This window comes from Phasianus colchicus, chromosome 22 (assembly GCF_987193195.1).
Source record: "Phasianus colchicus chromosome 22, bPhaCol1.hap1.1, whole genome shotgun sequence".
Classification (NCBI taxonomy): Eukaryota; Metazoa; Chordata; class Aves; order Galliformes; family Phasianidae; genus Phasianus; species Phasianus colchicus.
Window position 1 is genome coordinate 2,655,018 of NC_143457.1, and position 16,796 is coordinate 2,671,813.

The 16,796-nt window shown below is 51.0% G+C and overlaps 3 protein-coding genes across 5 annotated transcripts; 1 reads left to right on the plus strand and 2 right to left on the minus strand.

Moving 5' to 3' along the window:
• Window positions 1-621: 621 nt before the first annotated feature.
• Window positions 622-7,824, minus strand: PINK1 (PTEN induced kinase 1). Its single transcript, XM_031613438.2, has 8 exons — window positions 7,437-7,824; window positions 6,857-7,123; window positions 6,406-6,509; window positions 4,889-5,071; window positions 3,991-4,154; window positions 3,034-3,161; window positions 2,093-2,329; window positions 622-1,684 (listed from the first exon to the last, which is right to left on the minus strand). The coding sequence occupies exons 1-8, from the start codon at window positions 7,731-7,733 to the stop codon at window positions 1,424-1,426; spliced, it is 1,641 nt and encodes a 546-aa protein (XP_031469298.2). The 5' UTR covers window positions 7,734-7,824; the 3' UTR covers window positions 622-1,423.
• Window positions 7,825-8,100: 276 nt separating this feature from the next.
• Window positions 8,101-15,116, minus strand: CDA (cytidine deaminase). 3 transcript variants are annotated; one of them, XM_090123061.1, is made up of 6 exons: window positions 14,269-14,393; window positions 12,226-12,346; window positions 11,567-11,619; window positions 10,337-10,448; window positions 9,483-9,537; window positions 8,101-9,259 (listed from the first exon to the last, which is right to left on the minus strand). In XM_090123061.1, the coding sequence occupies exons 1-6, from the start codon at window positions 14,366-14,368 to the stop codon at window positions 9,146-9,148; spliced, it is 555 nt and encodes a 184-aa protein (XP_089979187.1). In that variant the 5' UTR covers window positions 14,369-14,393; the 3' UTR covers window positions 8,101-9,145. The 3 variants fall into 3 exon arrangements, with proteins under 3 accessions (XP_089979187.1, XP_089979188.1, XP_031469304.1); XM_090123062.1 differs by lacking the exons at window positions 12,226-12,346; window positions 14,269-14,393 and adding an exon at window positions 14,989-15,116 and having other exon boundaries at window positions 8,107-9,259; XM_031613444.2 differs by lacking the exons at window positions 12,226-12,346; window positions 14,269-14,393 and having other exon boundaries at window positions 8,123-9,259; window positions 11,567-12,065.
• Window positions 14,581-15,459, plus strand: FAM43B (family with sequence similarity 43 member B). Its single transcript, XM_090123058.1, has one exon. The coding sequence runs from the start codon at window positions 14,581-14,583 to the stop codon at window positions 15,457-15,459; it is 879 nt and encodes a 292-aa protein (XP_089979184.1).
• Window positions 15,460-16,796: the final 1,337 nt, after the last annotated feature.

Below are 16,796 nucleotides of genomic sequence, written 5' to 3' on the forward strand. Positions count from 1 at the left end.
TTCATATGAAATACATCTGTAATTTCAAGCCCTATGCTGCAGTGACATGTAAGAAAGTGGGAGCTGTGCTGTGTTTTTCTGAGTCAGCACGAGCTGATGGGTTGAACAGCAAACCAAAGGGAAGAGAGGTCAAAGCAGGGCTCCTCCAGGAAACTGACAGCATTTAGATTGCAACGAGCTCCAGGGGAGCAAAGGATACAGGAGTTGGCTTCCTGGGGATTTCCTTGGATAGCAAGCAGCTCTCTGTTGCTGTAAAATGAGCAGGGCCATTCCCTGACAGGCAGCACTGCACTGTCAACTCAACCAAAGAGCACTTCAAAGTGACAGATCTTGACAGCATTTCTGTGTGATGGTGCGCTCAGGGATATCAGCCACCTGACCCACAACCTGCAGGTCAGTTACCAGCCAGAGGAGTGAGGATACACATGATCACAAGGCAGGGCCCGTTCTTCAAAGAGGAGGGGGCTCTCGTTGGGGAACTCTCTTTGGTGGAATAAAAGAACACATTTCAGAGACAGGACTTTGAGATACCAACGCTGACCCAGCACTACACAGCCTCACAGCCTCCACAGCCAAAGAACTGGATTCGGTGAACAGAGATGAACTGTATTTAGAGAATGCTCAGAACGTCATCACCCATTTATTGTGCAACCAGCAGCAGTAACATTCTCCCCCAGCTCCCCTTAACACAATTACAAACGTGAAATCAAACGATGTTTTCATTAACATAGCTGTTATTGTTCCAACAGTGGTGCCTCCTATCCTCTCCAGCCAAAGGATGTTACTTCATTGTTAAGCACAAAACCAGGTACATAAAGCAGGTTAGCATCACAGGACACTCCCTAAGCTGGCACTGCTCCTCAGCCCTATTCCACATGCAGTATTATCCCTGACTGCACACAGTTTGACTTGGCCTTGGCAGAATTGGAGCTGCCATTGCACAACAGTCAAGAAAAAGAAGTTTGTATGTCCTTCTGCCAGCACAGCTTTCTTTGTGCATGTTTAAATCTGTGACACTTGTGTGTGAGAGCAGCTAGACAGTACCTCCTTCCCCACAGACAGTACCTCCTTCCCCACGCACACTCTTCTCAAAAGGAACTTGCTTCACTCAGCGCATGACTTCAAAGCCAGCTCTGAACTCCTGACTGAACACAACCAAGCACATACCCCAGGACACCTGCACATTCTGCAAACCCTGACTGAAGGAGTAATGATGAGGCAAGGGCAAGTCCTCTAGCAGGAAGAGAAAAACAGCGTGTACTAAAACTCGCTACAGATAAACTCAACCTCTTGATGCAGGCCTGCAGATATTTTCCCTAAATTAGTACAGGATTCCAGGCAGACAGAAAAGACAGATTCCTATGTGCTTTCAGCAAGTGCCATTTATCTACTGCACGGTCACGCCCCACGCATGTAGAACTCTTCACCCAGACTGGTTTCTCCAGGACAGCAACAAGACAACTGCTGTCCAGAGGTCTTCGAAGTCGAGGTTGGCCAAAAAGCACATCTTCATTTTGGTTTCTACCCTGCTTTCGTCCACCAGTCCATCCATGAGCAAAGTGGCTGCAGATTGGCAGAGAAGCCAGGCAGTCATCTGGTCAGGCTTCAGGGCCTCAGATGCCAGAATGCTTTCACCCCAGAGGCTCAAGTGGAGCACGTTAGCAGCAACTCTAGCAGACAATCTCTGCAAAAGGAGTAAGAGGGAAAATTAGCTGTGCTCACATCACATCCTGTCCCATCTGCATTGCTGAAAGTCCCCTAGACCTTCTCAAAAAAGCCTTTCATTATTATTATTATTCAACCCTGTACACAGCAGGAGGGGGTTGAAACTAGATGATCATTGTGGTCCTTTTCAACCCAGGCCATTCTATGATTCTGGCAACTACATGTGAACCTTTGACACAAACATCTGAAATCACTGAAACTGTTCAGTGAGTGCTATGCCGTGCTCCCACAAAGACCCACATTCCACTTTGTTATCTACATTGCAATTACATCTGCATTACAGGAGCACGTGGAGCACTACAGGGCAAGATGACCTACAAACAACACAAAGAGCAGCTGGATGACTTCCTCAAGGCTGGTTTCTGACCTTGTTGGGATCCCTCTGAAGCAGCATCCTTATCACTTGCTTCACCTCACAGGGCACACCAACAGGCAGGCTTGGCAGCTCCTCCTCACAGTAACTTCTGCTTTCCAGGAACGAGTCCCCATAGCTGTAGAAAGGATTGGGCAGGCCCAGGATTTCATAGGCAATTGCTCCAACAGCCCAGGCATCAGCTTTGCTGTAGTCAATCACCATGCCTGGACCTGCTGACGCTGTGGTCACCTGCATGACAAGTTTAGATGAGATGGAAAAGTTACAACAAAGAGCTCTAAATGAATATTTTCTGTAGGCAGGCCTCAGGTTTTCATTGCTTCTCAACCCACCACTACATACGGAAGATTTTGATCACTACATCTAGGATTTAGTTGTTACCTCCAACCAGCATTCACACCAAGTCCTAAGAGACATTTCAATTTGAGATTTAAGATAGACAGGAGACATGGAGATAACAACCAGTACTGCACTTGCATGCAGGAAATACAAGGCAGGGTTCCCCGGTACACAAAGGCAGCTAGACTGCCCAAGGTTTTATCAGTGCTATCATCAAAGGACTAAAAAGCAACCATCCATCATCTCACACCACCTTGAACTTTGTTCAAAAGCTACATGCTGCCCCAGTGCAAGGACTGCTACAGGAACTCCTCTAACAGCTACATGGAACTGAGCCTGAGAAAAAGGCTACAGAACAAACTTTCTGTGGGAAAAGTCAACACTGCCTCAAAACATCAATTGATTTTCATTTTGTGGCCAAAGTACCCATTTGATAAATATTTAGCGTGGATTCCAAGAAAATTTAATTCATTCTTTCCAGACCCAATCCCACACTTTGCCAAGTTCTCACATATTGCACTTCAGCTGGTGCTGAAGCTTTTATCCCCAGAAGCAGCACAAACCCACAACTAGCAGCACCAGTGGGATGGATTTACCTCAGGTGGCATGAGAGAGCTATTGCCACCACGATCCATGTCAGTGCTGATGAAGGGCAGCCTCAGACCAATGCTGTCATCTGCCAAACAGCAACCGAAGTCTGTGATCACCAGTCGGGGGCAGCCAGCTGCAAACAACAGGGACAGCAGTGAGCATTCAGCTTGGGAGCACCCAGCTGCATGAGACAGCAGCATGGGAACACCAGGAGCAGGCACCGTGGATATCCTGACAACCAGGACACATGAGGTTAGGAACTCTTCAGTGATGAAACAATCTTTTCATTTCTCTACTTTCATCTTTATCTACAGCAAAAGCTATAAGGATATATGCTGAGCTATAGCAAAAAGCTGGAAAAATTTTGCATGAGTTAACAGTTCTTGCTTGAAGACAAGCCAAAAATTGCAAAGCAAAATCATTACTTCTCCAGACTCTGAAAGGGAAAAATCAATGCTTTAAATCATTCCTAGTGCAGCTCCAGAGGAGCTCTTCCTTCAAGAAAGATGACATTAGCACTGCTGAAAGCCTGCCACAGCTGCTGCACCAAGACTTTTAATTACAAAGAGCTGGCTTCATTCTATTGTTTCCTGCCCATTTGATTTCCAGTCACGCTGAAAAAGAGCTCAGGTAATTAAAATCTCAGTTAGAGGGGCCAACAGGAGAAGCTGGTGACAAAAACGCTGCTTTTGGTTTTAATACTCTGCCAGTACCCTGTCTTTCAACAGATGTGCAGCCATGGCAGAGTGCAGCAGCATTTTAAGAACTGCTCTGTGCTGTTTGGCCAGTGAGGAATGACACAGCCTAATGCCAGGGCACCTCCAGCAATGCAAGTGTGGCAGTTCCGTATGTCTTCAAGCCAACATTCACTTTGCTTTAGTAACACTCTGCACCTCTCCCTCAGGTTACAGCACAACCTTCTATGTCCACAGACACAAATTTACACCCAGTGATCTACATACCAGAATCGAACTCAACCAGGATGTTGTCAGACTTCAGGTCTCTGTGTGCTATCCTGTGTCGAACGAGATGGTCCACGCCTTCCAACAGCTGCAAAATCATCATGGTGGACAGACGGGTATCCGGGCTGTTGTCCCTCAAATACTGGCGCAGGGTGCATGGATAGCTAGTCAGAACATGGAAGATACCTGAATTAGCATCCCTGAAGCTTTTCCCTTCCCATTCTACCTCAGTGCTGTCTGGCTGGGGTTACACTGCAATCAGAAGTGACAAATTCTCACTGAACTTTGCCACCTTTCCATTTTTGAGTCACCAGCATGGTGAGGTTCTCCAGGTACACCTTCTTACAGGGTTCTACATGCATACAGGTTTTATTCCTTGCATCAGAGAGGAGACAAATCACTGATACGGACTGAAGGAGTGTAATAGAGATATGCAAATTGAGCAGAAGAACATTTTCTTGAGCTACAAAAAGGATAGAGGGCTCCTCCAGATGCAGACAGAACAGAAAAGTGGGAAACAGAAAGTGGTTTTACATTAGTGGTACAACCATACCCACTAAAAAACAAAACCCAACTGAGACATCCAGAGACACCAAATCTCATCTTCTCCTCTGCTTCTAGCAGCGTGTTCAACCTAGAGGCAACATTCACTTTTCAGGGCAAGTTTTGCATTCCTCTGTGGCAATTATTACCATGGACAGCTTGCCTTTCTCATTGAACAAGAGCTAAAATCTTGAGGATCTCAACAGCTCTCAGGAGGCATGTTTCTAAGCGCATACTCTGGCTTTTGGCAGCAACCCAGGCCAAACCTCTAGCAGGACTCATGCAGCAGCAGAACACACAGCCCTGCTGGGCAATCCCACAAAGTCCCAGCCCCCAACAAGCTTCTCCCACCTACTTTTTCATCACTAAGAAGAGTGTGTGACTGCGACCAATCCCTCTGGGATTCAGGCTCACTGGAAGAACATCAGGATAGTCTGTGAGGGCTCCAGGCAGCAACGGGACAGAGGATGTGAAAGCTCGGATCACCTGGATTATATTTGGATGAGGTCTCAACCTCTTCCTCCCAAGGACAGGTTCTCTGTGCAAAAGTACAGACATCACAAGTTACAGCAATCTCTATTACCTCCAGGATTATTTTTCATTACTATGGCACATCCCCTCCACCAAAGGGTTCCAAAGCAGCAGGCAAATATGTTTGTTCTGCTGTCACCTTGTGATTGGATTTCCTGCAGCCTGATGGATGAGCAGGAAATACTGCTGCTTTATCTGCACAGCAAAGGAAGATTTGCTGGAAATGCTCATGTTGGACATGCAGCCCTTCATTTTCCATAACTCTACCTGGTTAGACTGAAAATAAAGGCCAGATTCACACTATGCAGATCACCTTAGACCTCTTATTTACTGGCATGGACAGGAAGCATTCCTTTGGCTTCTCTGTTGCATTCCCAGGCTAAGGACACACTGAGAAGCATTCATTATTCATCTGCATTGGCAGAGACATATTTGAAATGTAAATCGGGCAGTCTGGACTGTGGACTCCATTGTTTCCAGTTGAAAAAAAGACAAGGTTTTGAACAAGAGCACAATTAAACTCAAGATCCTTGAAAAGTTTCTGTGCAATCTGCCACCTTAATGCTGCCTGCCTAACCTTAGCTCAGATGAAGAAGAGTTAACAGTCATTTTCCATTTGCCTTCTCACCAATTTCTGTTTTTTGCATGCAGCAACCTGCACTGCAACAGCTTCCACCTCCCTTTCCTTGCACCTGTTTTAGAACTAGACCTTTCAATTCAGCACCAAACTACCACAGAACGTCAGTGTTTAATTCTGTAATTAAAAAACACAATGATACTTTTAGATGACTTCTCAGAAACAGCTCCTCCCAGCTTTTCCAACAGAGTTAACTTTTTCACTGTCAGAGAGTAATGCAATTCATGCACTTTACACATGGGGAAACTGAGGCACAGTGCCCCATCAGACCCAAAACAGGTGGGTCCCTGATCATCCCATGTCCTTTCAAGTCTTCAAGACTAAGACAGTGGAGGGAAGCATACAGCCGAGCTGCAGGGATCTCCTGCATGCTAACTGCTCCTCAAAGCAAACACTGTTAAATTATTATTTGAACAGCACCACTGCTGTGCTCATTAGAGAGAAAAGTCACTAGGATAGGCAGAAGTGTGCTCCTCCATGGCACCTCAGGCATACAGCACTACCAAAGGCAGTGCCATTTAGCTAAGGCATACACACAATAATCCCAAGGGTTCATGCTCATTTCTTCCCAACAACCATCTCAGAAACCTCCAGCTGCATTCTCTACAGCACAGATGTGCTGAAAAATGAAAATGATGGACCCAGTTGGATAGAATTAGCACATCACACATAGAGAACAGCTGCCACTGCCATGGTTACCAAACCTGTGGTGGAAGACAGCTCCATACTCCCCAGCTAAGGCAGTCCGTGTGGCTGGAACGAGCTCTCGATGCATATTGCGCAGGATGGCTTCACTTGAAGAGTCAGCCTGCAACAGCAACGTGCTGTCAGCTAAACAGAATCACAGAATGGCCAGGGTTGGAAGGGACCTCAAGGATCATGAATCTCCAACCCCCCTGCCACACGCAGGGCCACCAACCTCCACGCTTAATAATGACTGCTAATCACTGGCTGCGTGATCAGTCACTAATAACTGGCACTCAACGTCATGTCCTTATAGAATAGGTTAGGCTGGAGAGGACCTCAAAGATCACCTAGTCCCAAGACACTGTGCAGGCTAGGTGCCCCCCCCACCACATCAGGCTGCCCAGGATCCCATCCAACCTGATCCTGGGATGGAACACACAAGGAGGAGGTTAAGAGCTGACTCCTTACCGAAATGTTCCACATCATTTTGATAGCCAGGGGGAAAGCAGCTTGCTGCTGGTGTTTGTCAGCCAGCTCCTCTTCAGAGGCAGGCAGATCTGAGCTCTCCTTGCTCCCCTGGTGATGGGGGGATGAAGGAATCGCTGCTTCATAGACAGCTGCATTGCAGCCCTTCCCGAGGGGCTGCCCGATCAGATAGTCCTCCAGCTTGAAGCCCTGCCAGCGCAAAGAGCTCAGAGGATGTTTTTGTGCCTTGTTCTTCCCGACAAACACGGTCTGAAAGGAATAACAAAGGAAAAGTATTACGAGAAAGCACTCAGTTATTCAAAATTGCACAATGAAAACAAACCCGAATGACTGGAAAGAGCAAAATGCCTTTTTTTTCAACCAGCCCACAGTAGGGGTTGGCACCGGATGGGCTCTGAGGTCCCTTCCAACCCAGTGATTCCATACACGGGGACAGGCCTGGTCCTGCCTGACAGCCTCAGCCAGGGGCTGACATTCAGGCTGTAACCATAGGGACAACAGAACAGAACAGGCTGGAAAAGGCCTCTAAGATCAACACCATCCCCTCCCCAAGGCCCCACACCTGGATGCGGCCGCACACGGCCCTCGCCCGGCGCTGCTCCTCCAGCGGCGGCTCCAGCAGCGCCAGCCCCAGAGCCAGAGCCATGCACGGCCCGGCCCGGGCCCGCCGCACCGCCATGGCCGTCAGCCCGGCCGGGCGCCGGAGGGACAAGAAGCGGACAAAAGGCAGCCGGGAGAAGAGGAAGGGTGGAGAGGTGGCTGAGGGGATGGGAGGAGGAACGGGGATAGGAACGGGACGGCGCGGCGCGGCGCCGGGGAGCAGGCGGAGGGCGCGGGCAAACAGCACCCGCAGCAACATGGCGGCCACAAAGCGCCTCACGGAACGGCGGGAACCGGGCGGCGGCGGCGGGAGGGGCGGGGCTGTGGGAAAGGGGCTTCGTGTGCAGTGCGCATGCGCAGCGAGTCAGGTGGTGCGCAGCACATGCGCAGTGCGAAGGGAGGCGGTGGCCACAGCGCATGCGCAGTGCGAAGGGAGGCGGTGGCCACAGTGCATGCGCAGTGCGAAGGGAGGCGGTGGCCAGAGCGCATGCGTACTGTGGTGGTTTAAAGCGCACACTGCACATGCTCAGTACGGAGCGCATGCGTGGTGAGGAGGGAGGCGGTGCACAAAGCGCATGCGCAGTGCGGAGGGAGCAGTGCGGAGGGAGTCGATACTGCGCGAGGCGATGCACAGGGCGCATGCGCAATGCGAGGGGTCAGATTGCATTGCTGTGTTGGTGCATGGGACGATGCACGGTGCACGGTGGATTGGTGCTCAGAGCACAGTGTAATGGTGCACGGAGCCCTGTGCACAGTGCATGGGGCTTTATGCACAGAGCACGGTGCATTCGTGCAAAGAGTGTTGGTGCACAGAGCATGGGGTGTTGGTGCAGACAGCACTGAGCAAAGCATGCATTGCACAGTGCACGGTGTTGTGATATAAAGAGCACTGTGCATGGTGCATTGGCTCACAGCTGCTGTGCATGGTGCAGCATCAATGCAAAGAGCATGTGCACAGCGTGTGGTGCTTTGGTGCAGCACACAGTGCAAGGTGACGGTGTGTGGGTGCACAGAGCTGCATGCATCGGTGCACAGTGCACTGGTGCACGGTGCATTGGTACACAGAGCACAGTGATCGTGCACATTGCATTGGTGCACAGGGCACGGTGTATGGAGCATGGCTGCGTAGCACACGGTGCACTGAGCACAGCATGTGATGCACAGGGCACGGTGCAGCCAGCACAGAGCACTCTGCAGGGCACAGGGCATGGTACACAGGGCATGGAGCACAGGGCATGGGGCATTGGTGCACAAAGCACAGCCTGGCTCATTAAAGTAACACATCTTGTTTTTGTTTTTTTTTCTATTGCACATAATTTAATTGCCAGGACAATCGGTGAACAACCTCTCCTGAATTCCAATTTGTCCTCACAGAAGCAAGCAAAAAAAAAAAGAAAAGAAAAGAAAAGAATAGGCAAAAAGGAGCAGTGGCACCACAGTGACAGCCCACTGAACACCAAGCTGCCCGTGCACAAATGGCTGGTGGATAATGTTGGGGACTTTGAGCTGAAATTGCTTTTTGTCCCCAGTTTTGCAGCCTTGGATCCAGGCAGCATCCATGCAGCAAACCCTTTCACGTGGCATTGTCCCCATGGAGCCATGTGCATAAAGGGAAAGTTGGGGGGATAATCCATCACCCCCAGCACAGAAAGGGAAATGCAGGTGTGCAGTTCATGCCTTTTGCAGGTCCTCAGGGCCAAAGGAGAGTGGCAGGAGCTCCTGTAGTGTCTTCACAATGTAGGTGCCATCGGGTTTGGTCAGGTAGAGGTCCCAGTCTGTGCCAAACTACAGGAGAAGAGGGGGAGAGAGGCTTAATGGGGAATCCATGCTTCTTCCCCAGCTGGCTGCTGCACCCACAGCCACACCAGCAACTGCTGGGCTCCCTCAGTTTGTTCAGCCCAGAGTATAGAAGGTGGAGGGGAGGCCCCGTGGTGGCCTGCAGCTCCTTGTGGCCCTACAGCTCCTCGTGGCAGCCTGCAGACCTCAGCATGGTAGAGACCCCACTCACCTCTCTCATCACCTGTCTGCAGGCTCCGCAAGGCGTGATGAAGTCTGCCATGTCACTGCCAAAAAGAGAAGCACACCAGGCTCAGTTCCACACCTCAAAACCCAAAGGGAGTAAACACCTCGAAACTCAAAGAGATTCCCCCAAACCCAAAGGGATCGTCCCAAAATCAAAGGTGGAACCAATCTGGAAAAGAAAGGGTTCACCCAAAACCCAACATGATCACTCAAAACCCAAAAAGGGCACCACTCCAAAACCCAAAAGGAGTAACACCCCAAAGCCCAAAGAGATTCCCCCAAACCCAAAGGGATCACCCAAAACCCTAAGGGAGAACCACCCCAAAAACCAAAGGGATCACCCAAAACCTAAATAGGACACCTCCCCAAAGCCCAAAGGAATTGCCAAAAACCTAAAGGGAGCAACACACCAAAACCCAAAGGGATTTCCCAAAACCTAAGGGTATCACCCAAAACCCAAAGGGGGCACCACCACAAAACCCATAGGGACTGCCTCAAAATCAAATGGGGAATCACCCCAGAATTAAAGGGGTAACCATCCCAAAAAACAAAGGGATCACCCAAAACCCAAAGGAGGCACCTCCCCAAAGCCCAAAAGGAATTGCCAAAATTCCAACAGGAGTAACACTCCAAAATCCAACGGGGTTCCCCAAAACCCAATGGGACTGCCCATAAATCAAAGAGAGAACCACCCCATAAAACAAACCGATCAGCCAAAACCCAAAAGAGGCACCACCCCAAAAGGAAGCATTACACCAAAAACCCAAAGGAACCGCCCAAAACCCAAAGGAGGCATCACCCTAAACCCCCAAAGAGTGACACAGTGCCATTGAGCCTCACCTGGCAATGGCCATGGCCCTGAATCTTGTGTGCCCCTCAGAGATGGCTTTCTGGATGGCGGTGCGCTCAGCACACACCCCAAGGCTGTAGCAGGCATTCTCCACGTTGCACCCTATGGGGAAGCACCAACACCACTCACCACCCCTCACTTGGTGAGACCCCCTTCAAACGTAGCTCTGGCCAATGCACGTCTCCTTTCCATGATTTATTTCCCATATTTTCCTACTCTTGGCTCTTCTGGTGACTACAGCTGGTAGGGAGCATGGGGAAAGGTTGTGGCACCCACCTGGAAGACCTCAAAACCTAAAGGGAACACTACTCCAAAAAGGGAAGAGATCACCCCAAAATCAGAGGGGGAAACGCTTCAAAAATCAAAGGGATTTCTCCATAATCAAAGGGGGAACCACCCCAAATGCAAAAAGGAACCACTCCAAAAAGGAAATGGATTGCCCAAAAAGCAAAGAGGGAAGAATGCCAAGAAGCAAAGGGATTGCCCAAAAGTCAAAGGGGACACCGCCCCAAAAAGCAAAGGGAACACCCAAACAGTAAAGGGATCGCCCAAAAAGAAAAGGGGGAACTACCTCAAAACCTAAAGGGTGAAACAATCCAAAAACCAAAGGAATCACCCAAAACCCAAAGGGAGCACCACCACAGCACCCAAACAGATCAGCCCAAAATCAAAGGGGGGAGCACCCCAAAAAGAAAAGAGGGAACCACCTCAAAACCTGAAGGTGCAACACTCCAAAAACAAAAGAGATTGCCCAAAACCCAAAGGGAGAACCACCCAAAAACCCAAAGGTACTGCCCCAAAATCATAGGGAGAACCACCAAAACCCAAAGGGAGAACCACCCAAAAACCCAAAGGTACTGCCCCAAAATTATAGGGGGGAACCACCTCAAAAACCAACAGGATTTCTCAAAACCCACAGGTGGAGCCACCCCAAAGCCCAAAGGAGGCACTACACCCCCCAAAAAAACCACAAAGAGATTGCTAAAAACTCAAAGCAGATGCCACCCTAAAGGGAATCACTCCAAACCCAAAGGGACCAACACCCTAAAACCTCAAGAGATCGCCCAAAATCTCCACCACCCCAAAACCCACAGGGCTCAAGCCAAACCCAAAACGGACAACACCCCCAGAAACCCATAGTGGGCACCATCCCAGAACCCAAAGCAATCCCCCAGAACCCAAACGGGCCATCATCCCATAACCCCAAGGCGACATCTCACCGGAGAATATCTCCCCACCGGCGGTGAGCAGCGCGGCGCCCACGGGGAAACGGCTGTAGGGGCAGTAAGCACAATCTTTGGCCTCACGACAGCGGCGAAGCAGCAGCTGTAGGCACTCACTGCCCTCCATGCCTGCACTGCCTGCCCCACACGATGACGCCGACGTGGTTAAATATTTCCCTGAATGCAACGCCCCGTTGGGATAACGCCCCATGCGTGCGCCGGGCATCATCCCTAACCTCGAGGTATTGGGATCAGGGTGGAGGTTGAGCTCTCTCTGAGCCTGCTTTCTCATTTTTTATATCTATCTATCTATCTATATGTTTAATTTTTTTAGCGATTTTTTCTATCTGCTTTGCTTTTTTTTTTCCGTGTGTGCTAAGCTTTCTCACACCGCCTTGTTTTCCTTCCTCCCCCAGCAGGATTTTGGTGCTGGGAACATCCTGGGGGGAGCCAAAGAGAGGTCAAAGGGAAGAAAACCATTGGGTGGCAAACAAGAAATAGCACATTTCCCCCCCTCACTCCCCCCCCCCCCCCCTTTAGTTTCTCATTGACAGCCAACACGCAGCAGGGGAAGCGGATGGGAAGTCTTCCTGACTCTGCTTTCCCCTGCTGCTGCACAATCCTATTGCTGAGCATAGATAAGGACTGTTCTGTACCATCCTAAGGGGGTGGTCACGTCTCCCCTGTGTGGCTGAGCACCATTTTCCCATCCCTGATATCCCCATACATGGGGATAATAGGATGACTGCCTTCCTAGTTCCTTGTTCACTCTGAAACCTAATGATGGCAATGGGAAAAAAGGTTTTTTATAGCCAAAATCACCCGCACCCCTGTGCTATTTGCAGAATTCAAAGGAGGCACCACCCCAAAAGAGCAAAGGGATCACATGGAAAGCAACGGGAGGACCACCTGAAAACCTAAAGGGTGCAACACAACAAAAAATAAAGGGATCATCCAAACCACAAAGGGGGAACCACCTCAAAACCAAAGGGATCGCCCAAAACATAAAGGGTAAACCACCCCAAAACCCAGAGGGATCACCCAAAACATTAAGGAGGCACCATCCCAAAAATTTAAGGAATCACCCAAAAACCAAAGGAAATACCACGCCAGAACCTATAGGGGACAGCACTTCAAAACCCAAAGGAATCACCCCAAAATAAATGAGAGATCCACCCAAAAACCCAAAGGGATTGCCCCAAAATCAGAGGGGGAACTACCCCAAAAACCAAAGGGATCATCCAAAACCCAAAGAAAGTAACACTCCAAAACCCAAAGAGACCAACCAAAACCCAAAGGAGGCACCACCCCAAAACCCAAAGGAGGAACCACCCCCAAAAATAAAGAGATTGTTCAAAAAGCACTGGGAGAACCACCAAACACCCAAAGGAGTTGCCCAAAACCCAAATGGAGGCACAACCCCAAAACCTAAAGCAATAGCTCAAAACCCAAAGGGCCTAATACCCCAACAACAAAATGGATCACTCCAAACCCATAAGGATTGCCCCAAACTCAGTGGATTCCACCCCAAAACCCCAAAAGAATTGCTCCAAGCCCAAAGAGAGTAACACCTCAACACCCAAAGGGACTGCCCAAAAGCCAAAGGGATCAAGCAAAACCCAAAAGGAGCAATACCCCAAAAAACAAAGGAATTGCCCCAAAATCAAAGGGAGAACCATATGAAAAAAGAAACAGAAGGATCACTCCAAACCCAAAGGGGGCAGCACCCTCAAAATCAAAGGGGGAACTACTACAAAACCCAAAGGGATCTCCCGAAACCCAAAAGGGGCAGCATCCCAAGACCCAAAGGGATCTCCCCAAAATCAAAGAGAGAATCACCACAAAACCCCAAAGGGGGCTGTATCCCAAAACCTGAAGGGTTCTCCCCAAAATCAAAGGGGGCAGCACCCAAAAACCCAGAGATCTCCCAAAAATCAAAGGGAGAATCACTCCAAAACCCAAAGGGACTTCCCCAGAATCAATGGGAGAATCACCCCCAAACTCAGAGGGATCTCCCCAAAATGAAAGGGGGGATCACACCAAAACCCAAAGGGATCTCCCCAGAATCAAAGGGGGAATCACCACAAAACCCAAAGGGATCTCCCCAAAATGAAAGGGGGCAGCACCCCAAAAACCCAAAGAGATCTCCCAAAAATCAAAGGGGGCAGCACCCCAAAAGCCAAAGGGATCTCCCCAAAATCAAAGGGACAACCACTACAAAACCCAAAGGGATCTCCCAAAACCCAAAAGGGAGAGCACCCCAAAACCCAAAGGGATCTCCCCAAAATCAAAGGGAGAACCACCCCAAAAACCAAAGGGAGTTCCCCAAAATCAAAGGGATAATCACCCCTAAACTCAAAGGGATCTCCCCAAAATCAAAGGGAGAACCACCTCAAAAACCAAAGGGATCACCCCAAAATCAAAGGGAGAATCACCCCCAAACTCAGAGGGTTCTCCCCAAAATGAAAGGGGGCAGCACCCTAAAACCCAGAGATCTCCCCAAAATCAAAGGAAGAACCACCCAAAACCCAAAGGGATCTCCCCAAAATCAAAGGGAGAATCACCCTAAAACCCAAACGGTTCTCCCCAAAATCAAAGGGGGCAGCACCCCAAAACCCGAAGAGATCTCCCCAAAATCAAAGGGAGAACCACCCAAAACCCAAAGGGATCTCCCCAAAATCATTATCAGCAGGGAGCACCGCTGGGGCTGCTCTTTGGGCTCTGCACTCTGCAGGGGCTGCTCTTTCTCCCCGTAGCGGAGCAGCTCATCTCCCGCCGGCAGCAGCAGCTCAGCAGCATCCCTCCGTGTGCGCCGATGCGTTCTCCCTCCTCTCCACGCTTTGGGCTGCGCGCGGCGGCTGCCTGCACGCCCGGGGAGGTGGAGCAGAGCTCCGTTCTGCAGCAGCAGCATCATTGCATCCTCACCCAGAGCATCCCGCTGGGGACCGGCCCTTGGGAACGGGATACGGGGACAGACCCTCGGGTCGGGATCTGGATACGGCAGCGAGGTGATGCTGCCCTGGCGCCGCAGCAAGTTCGTGCTGGTGGAAAACGAACGTAAGTGCAAAGGGAAAAGCTTGGGGCCAGGGTTGGGCTATGCCTCGTTGCTGGCCGGCTTCCTGCGCTCCTGCCCCGATTTGTTGCCCGAATGCCCCTTGGAGAGGTTGGGTTCCGTGTTTGGAGGCCGTCGGCAGAAAGTGGAGCTGAATAAGGAGGATCCCACCTACACCGTGCGCTACCTGGGTAATGCAGTCACACTGCACGCCAAAGGAGAGGGATGCACCGAGGAGGCGGTGGGGAAAATATGGGCCAAAAGCGACGCGGGCGCCGGTGGGGCCAAGATGAAGCTGACCTTAGGGCCGCACGGCATCCGCATGGCACCAGGTGAGAAGGGTGCCCGGAGGTCGGGCCACGCATACCTGCTGCACCGCATCACCTATTGCACAGCCGACCGCCGGCACCCAAAGGTTTTTGCCTGGGTTTACCGGCACCAGGTGAAGAACAAAGCCGTGGTGCTGCGTTGTCACGCCGTCCTCGTCCCCAAAGCCGCCACCGCGCGTGCCATGGCCCTGCTCCTCTTCCAGACCTCCGCTTCAGCCTTTGATGAATTCAAGAGGCTCAAAAGGCAGAACGACGGCCGTCGCCTCCAGCAGCAGCTCCTGGGTGAAGCCATCGTCCCCTTGGTGCCCCTGCGCAGGCTGCTCAATGCCAAGTGTCCCTACCGCCCGCCGGCCGAGCGCGCCCGCTGCGCCCCACGGCTCAGCTCCATCCTGGAGGAGGACGAGGAGGAGACAGGGGGCACGTGGGGGGACGGGGGTCCCACCGTGGTCTCTTTGGCCAGTGAGATGCGGGGGTGCAGCTTGCGTGGCCCAAGGGCCCCCATATGCTGAGCATCCCCATTGGCGTCCACTGCTTTGGCCACACCGGGTGCCCTCGGGACACAGCTGGACAATAGGGCTACGTCCCTAGCTCTCAAGGGGGGGGACACCTGGATCCCCCCATCCCTCTCCTGGAAATAAACCCAATCTGTGTTTTCTGCCTGTGACAGCGCCTGTCTCTCACCAGCCTGGAAGACTCGCGATGGTTTGTTGCTTTTCTATTTTGTATTTACCCATTTTTTTTTTTACTCTTCTCAGGGTAAAATTTCCACCCTGGGGGGGGATGGAGAGAAGAGGGGGGGGTGCTGCACCTTCCATGCCATTCCACGTCAAGTGATGCTCATATTGCCATGGCAACGTGGGGGTTTAAATAGAGCAGGCCCACGCTTTGGGGGGGGCCTGCAGTGGGGACCCCAGGCCTGAAGCTGGGGGGGCAAAGGCAGCCCAGAGAACCTAAATCCCCGGAATTTTACCCCAAATGGTTTATTTTCACTCAGTTCCTGCTCTCCCTGCCCTGACAAGAACAGCAATGCGGGGGAACAGTGGAAGGAGCTGAATAAATGGGGCAGTGGGAGGGGGAACAAGGGGCACCGCTGCCCCACAGCCTGAGGAAGGGGATGCATCACTGGGATGGGGTTTGGGTGAGCTCTCCCCACATACAACAGCCAGGGAGAGGACGGGCTGTGGTCCTGATTCCCTCTCTGAACTTCGGGGGCTGGCATCTGGTTCCCCCCACACAGGGCTCTATGGGGCTGGGGATTGAGATAACTGCCCCCCAGAAGCACTATGGGGTCAAGATTTGAGCTAACACTCCAAAAAATAAACCTGTGGAGCTTAGATATAACCTGCATCCTGCAGAATCCTGGGGTGAAAGACTGGGATTTGGGCTAAACATATCCTGAAAGCTCTATAAGGCTGAGATATAGGCTAATCCCTCCCAAAAGGTGCCATAGGGCTGGAATTTAGCTTGTTCACTTCCAAAATCCTGGGGGTGAGAGTACAGTATTTAGGCTAAACCCACCCCAAAGGGTTGGGGCTGGGATATGGGCTATCCTGCCCTAAAATCCTGTGATAAAAGGCTGGGATTTGAGTTAAACACACACCAAAGGCCAAGTGGGGCTGGGATTTGGGCTAATCTGACCCCCCAAAAAGCCCTGTGAGGCTGAGATTCGAACTATTTCCCCCAAATAAAGCGCAGCAGGGCTGGGATTTGGACTAACACCTCCTCAAAGCATCACAGGGCCAGGATTTAGCCTCTCACCTTCCAAAATCCTGCTGGTTGAACGCCGGGATTTGGATTAAACCCACCCCAGAGACCCTGTAAGGTTTGGCCAAACCTTCCCAAGGCG

Excerpts from the sequence above, each read along its gene's own strand:
- PINK1 (XM_031613438.2), bottom strand. The coding sequence starts at position 7,733 with ATGTTGCTGCGGGTGCTGTTTGCCCGCGCCCTCCGCCTGCTCCCCGGC. Across the intron at positions 7,124-7,436 it reads CCGTGTGCGGCCGCATCCAG|ACCGTGTTTGTCGGGAAGAA; the intron begins GTGTGGGGCCTT and ends TATTCCTTTCAG. Across the intron at positions 1,685-2,092 it reads TTCAGAGGGATCCCAACAAG|AGATTGTCTGCTAGAGTTGC; the intron begins GTCAGAAACCAG and ends CTCCTTTTGCAG.
- CDA (XM_031613444.2), bottom strand. The coding sequence starts at position 11,861 with ATGAGAAAGCAGGCTCAGAGAGAGCTCAACCTCCACCCTGATCCCAAT. Across the intron at positions 10,449-11,566 it reads CGGTGGGGAGATATTCTCCG|GGTGCAACGTGGAGAATGCC; the intron begins GTGAGATGTCGC and ends GCTTCCCCATAG. Across the intron at positions 9,538-10,336 it reads AGGGCCATGGCCATTGCCAG|TGACATGGCAGACTTCATCA; the intron begins GTGAGGCTCAAT and ends TCTTTTTGGCAG.
- FAM43B (XM_090123058.1), top strand. The coding sequence starts at position 14,581 with ATGCTGCCCTGGCGCCGCAGCAAGTTCGTGCTGGTGGAAAACGAACGT.